At 39.1% G+C, this 3,399-nt stretch overlaps 1 protein-coding gene across 1 annotated transcript in view; it reads right to left on the reverse strand.

The window, feature by feature from the left end:
• Nucleotides 1-428: 428 nt before the first annotated feature.
• The window catches only part of LOC101860275 (zinc finger protein 628), a gene marked incomplete in the record, with an annotated part of 18,315 nt that continues 15,344 nt past the window's right edge, over nucleotides 429-3,399 (reverse strand). Inside the window, 2 exon segments of the mRNA XM_013086535.2 lie at nucleotides 429-1,264; nucleotides 2,161-2,305. Of these exon segments, the coding sequence (XP_012941989.1) occupies nucleotides 1,120-1,264; nucleotides 2,161-2,305 (290 nt within the window).

The following is a 3,399-nucleotide window of genomic DNA, read 5'->3' on the forward strand; positions in this document are numbered from 1 at the left end:
ACACACACACACACACACACACACACAAACACACACACTCCCCCCCTCTCTCTCTCTCTTTCTTTCTCTCTCCCTCTCTCTCTCTCTCTCTCTCTCTCTCTCTCTCTCTCTCTCATCCTCTCCTCCACACACATCTGTGCACATAACCATAAAAATATAACAGTATGCTGGCCCTCACAAACAGGCTCACAGTCACATCATGTATAATTGGTATATATTAACAATAATTGTTATGAATTCCTAATTGTTAACATTAATAGTGTTAAGCTAGATACGTAATCAATATTCTAAACATGCATTCGTGGCTGGATTAGAAAAGAAAAATTCAAACAATGACACAACGATACAGCTCTCGGAGTTAAACCAGGAGGTTATGATTTGGATTCCATTGAGAAGGGGTTTTATTTTTTTATTTTTTTTAAAGGGGGGGTAGACGGTACCTTAGAATTACAAAGTTCTTTCTAATATTTTTGGCCGTCCTTGGGTTACTAAGACCATGAGGTCGAGGTCGCTAACCAAAATTATGTTCTATCTTCTGATTTACATCGAGAGATATCTTAGTGTTCGAAGAATTGTAGTTCGAAAAAGCCTGACATATTGTGAAACTTAAATGTTTTTCCACGTCAAATTTCTCAAAAACTTTGTACTAAGCACACAGCACATTGTAATCTGAGGGTAGCGTAAAGTCTATGCCGTATCATTATTGTTCCTGGACGGAGAGAGAGGGAGAGATGACTTAGTGGAGACGAGTGATCTGAGCATGCCACAACGCTAATTGAGTGTGCGCTGTGTTGGGGCAATTTAGAAATAAAAAGAATAAGTTATTCATACTGGTTTATCAACGCTGTTTTCTGTTTCTGAAACATAGGAAAGCAGGAAACAACATACTTTACAACACGAAACAGGCAAATTCGTGTTTTTCAGTTGTGTGTTATATCGCAACAGTTCCTTAGATCTGCTGGTGATCGGACATTATTAAATGTGTCCGCCGCTACTCTCTTCAACAGTTACAGCGAGCTGGGACATAGTGCGATATACATAATGTGTGCGTTTATGAAAAAAAAAAAGACCAGACGATCAAGAGAAATAGCACAATCTACAGTAATCTAAGAGACACGATCACGATCCACAGTCCCCATCTACATCAATCTCAACACCAGCCTCGTCATCGTCGTCATCTTCGACTTCTTCGTTGGAAGCTTGATTATCCTCAATTTTGACTACGTTGACATGGGACGGAGGAGTAGAGGTGGCTGATTGTGTCCTGCAAAATAAAAAATAATTTTTAGAAATTAGAAAAAATATGATCAGATGCTTAAAACACCTTAGTAAAAACATCGGGTGAACGCAAAATATAGCTGAAGACCTGAGAACAAGATTTTATCACCAAGTCAATTTGGCTCAACGGAGAAAAATGAAAAAAAAAAACACACAAAAAACCCAACCCAAAACAACATGGACTCAGGTCTGTATTTGCTTTGGGATACGCTGCAGTTGTGTCCCCCCCCCCCTTTTTTTTTGGTCGTTAACTATTAACGGTAGATTGTCATGTGCACTATTATTAAAAATGTTGGGCTGGCGTCTTCTCTATTAATTACAAAGAAATAGATACCAAAAACTCAATGTTTGCCACTTTGTACTTATGCATAGTCTTGTTCTCGGGTCTTCAGTTATTTTGTGCTTTTTGATACACTGTAGAACACTGGGATGTTACATCCTCACACTTCGTATTTACTTAACCCTCTATGATCATCACACTTGAACATGTAAATACAAATGTATGTGAGAAATTGTGTTTGTTTAACACCCCAAGTAACACTTAAGTGTGAGATTATTTAAGAAGCGGGCCTCCGAATTTAGTGATTAAAGTTTCAGACCGCCCTATAGGCAAATACATTACTATTATTTGTAAAGAACTTACTAAAATATATATATAATGGGACCTGTCCAAGACGACGTTCATTGTCGAAGAGAAAAGTGATCACCTTAAACCCGCGGTCAGACAGAGTCGTTAAGATAAGTGTAGGAAAAATAAAAAACACGCAAGAAAGGAAGCAGGAAATAGTCGCTTGTGCAGGTGATTGTCTTGGACAGGAAGTCGTTAAAGCAGGTCAACCGTAAGGTATTAGTTCTGAGTAAAAAACCATAAGTAGAACTTACGGGAGTGTGCAGTGCGGTTTGAGTGACAGGTCTTCCCCTGTCCGCCCCAGCAGCCTATCCACAGAGTAGAGTCTGCTGCTCACATTCCCTGGCAGAACATCCAGGGATCTCTGAACCACTTGTTCTAAATTCCGGAGAGAGGACCCTGTGCAACACATAGAGGAAAACTTAACTTAACTGACCAAGAAGACAGGCAACAGGAAGGAAAGGAGGTACCGTAACCGTCAACGTCTGCTCCAGACCTGACACTTGAAGAAGAAGAAGTTCTATATTCCAGACAGAAGACCCTGTGCAACATTCTGAGCTTAGGCGCCTCTGTGCAACTATAGTTAGAGGCAATCAATGAATTCCATGGTGACGTCATATATTTTTTTTAACCTACAAAATTACAACTATAAAGGCAATCAATGAATTCAATGGTGACGTCATACATTTTGTAAAAAAACAAACTATTTTGTAGGTTTGAAAAAAAACAACAACTTCTGACGTCACCATTGAATTCATTGATTGCCTTTATAGAGTTGTACAGAGGCGCCTATGAACACATGAGAACAAAAGTTGCATAATGCTGCAAGTCTGTACAACGCACAAGTTGGGAACTGAATCGAGTGCTTGAGTTGAACAGCCTTTCTTGTAAGCTTAATCTTAGAACATAAAACTTTAGCGACTTCGTATGTAAACAGAAGTTCATGACAACACTCTCTAAACTCATAATATGTTAAATGATATTTACTTTACATTTGCACCGCGTTTTCAAGTATTCCCTTGAAGAGCACCCTCCCCCCCCACCCCCCACCCCACCCCGTCTCTCGATCTAGAATTATTTTATCTTAAAAGACAGTATATCCAGTTTTGGACGAAACTGAGCTATCGATTCCACTTGATAGTTTAAAACTCGGTGTACATTCGCACATAAAGTTTATGCCTCAGTCTGGTATCGATATCTTAATAAATAAAGTGGGGAAAGTATGTATTTTGAAGATATTTTAAAGCAACTGACTGTTGAAAGGCAATTATGTGTTGTTGTTTGTTTGTTTGTTTTTTGCACTCTTGGGCATTTTAGGAAACTGGATGTACTTCTTTTTAAGATAAAACCCCAGCGTATACTTGAGAGGTGTACTTTTTTATACGTTGTCTTTCACGGATACGTTCGATAGGGGTGGAGAGGGGTGGAAATGTGTGTGGGGGGAGGGGGGCGTTGCTCTTAAAGTTAAAGTACAAAAATGTACATGTATATCA

The sequence above is a fragment of the Aplysia californica genome, unplaced genomic scaffold, assembly GCF_000002075.1.
Source record: "Aplysia californica isolate F4 #8 unplaced genomic scaffold, AplCal3.0 scaffold00476, whole genome shotgun sequence".
NCBI lineage: Eukaryota > Metazoa > Mollusca > Gastropoda > Aplysiida > Aplysiidae > Aplysia > Aplysia californica.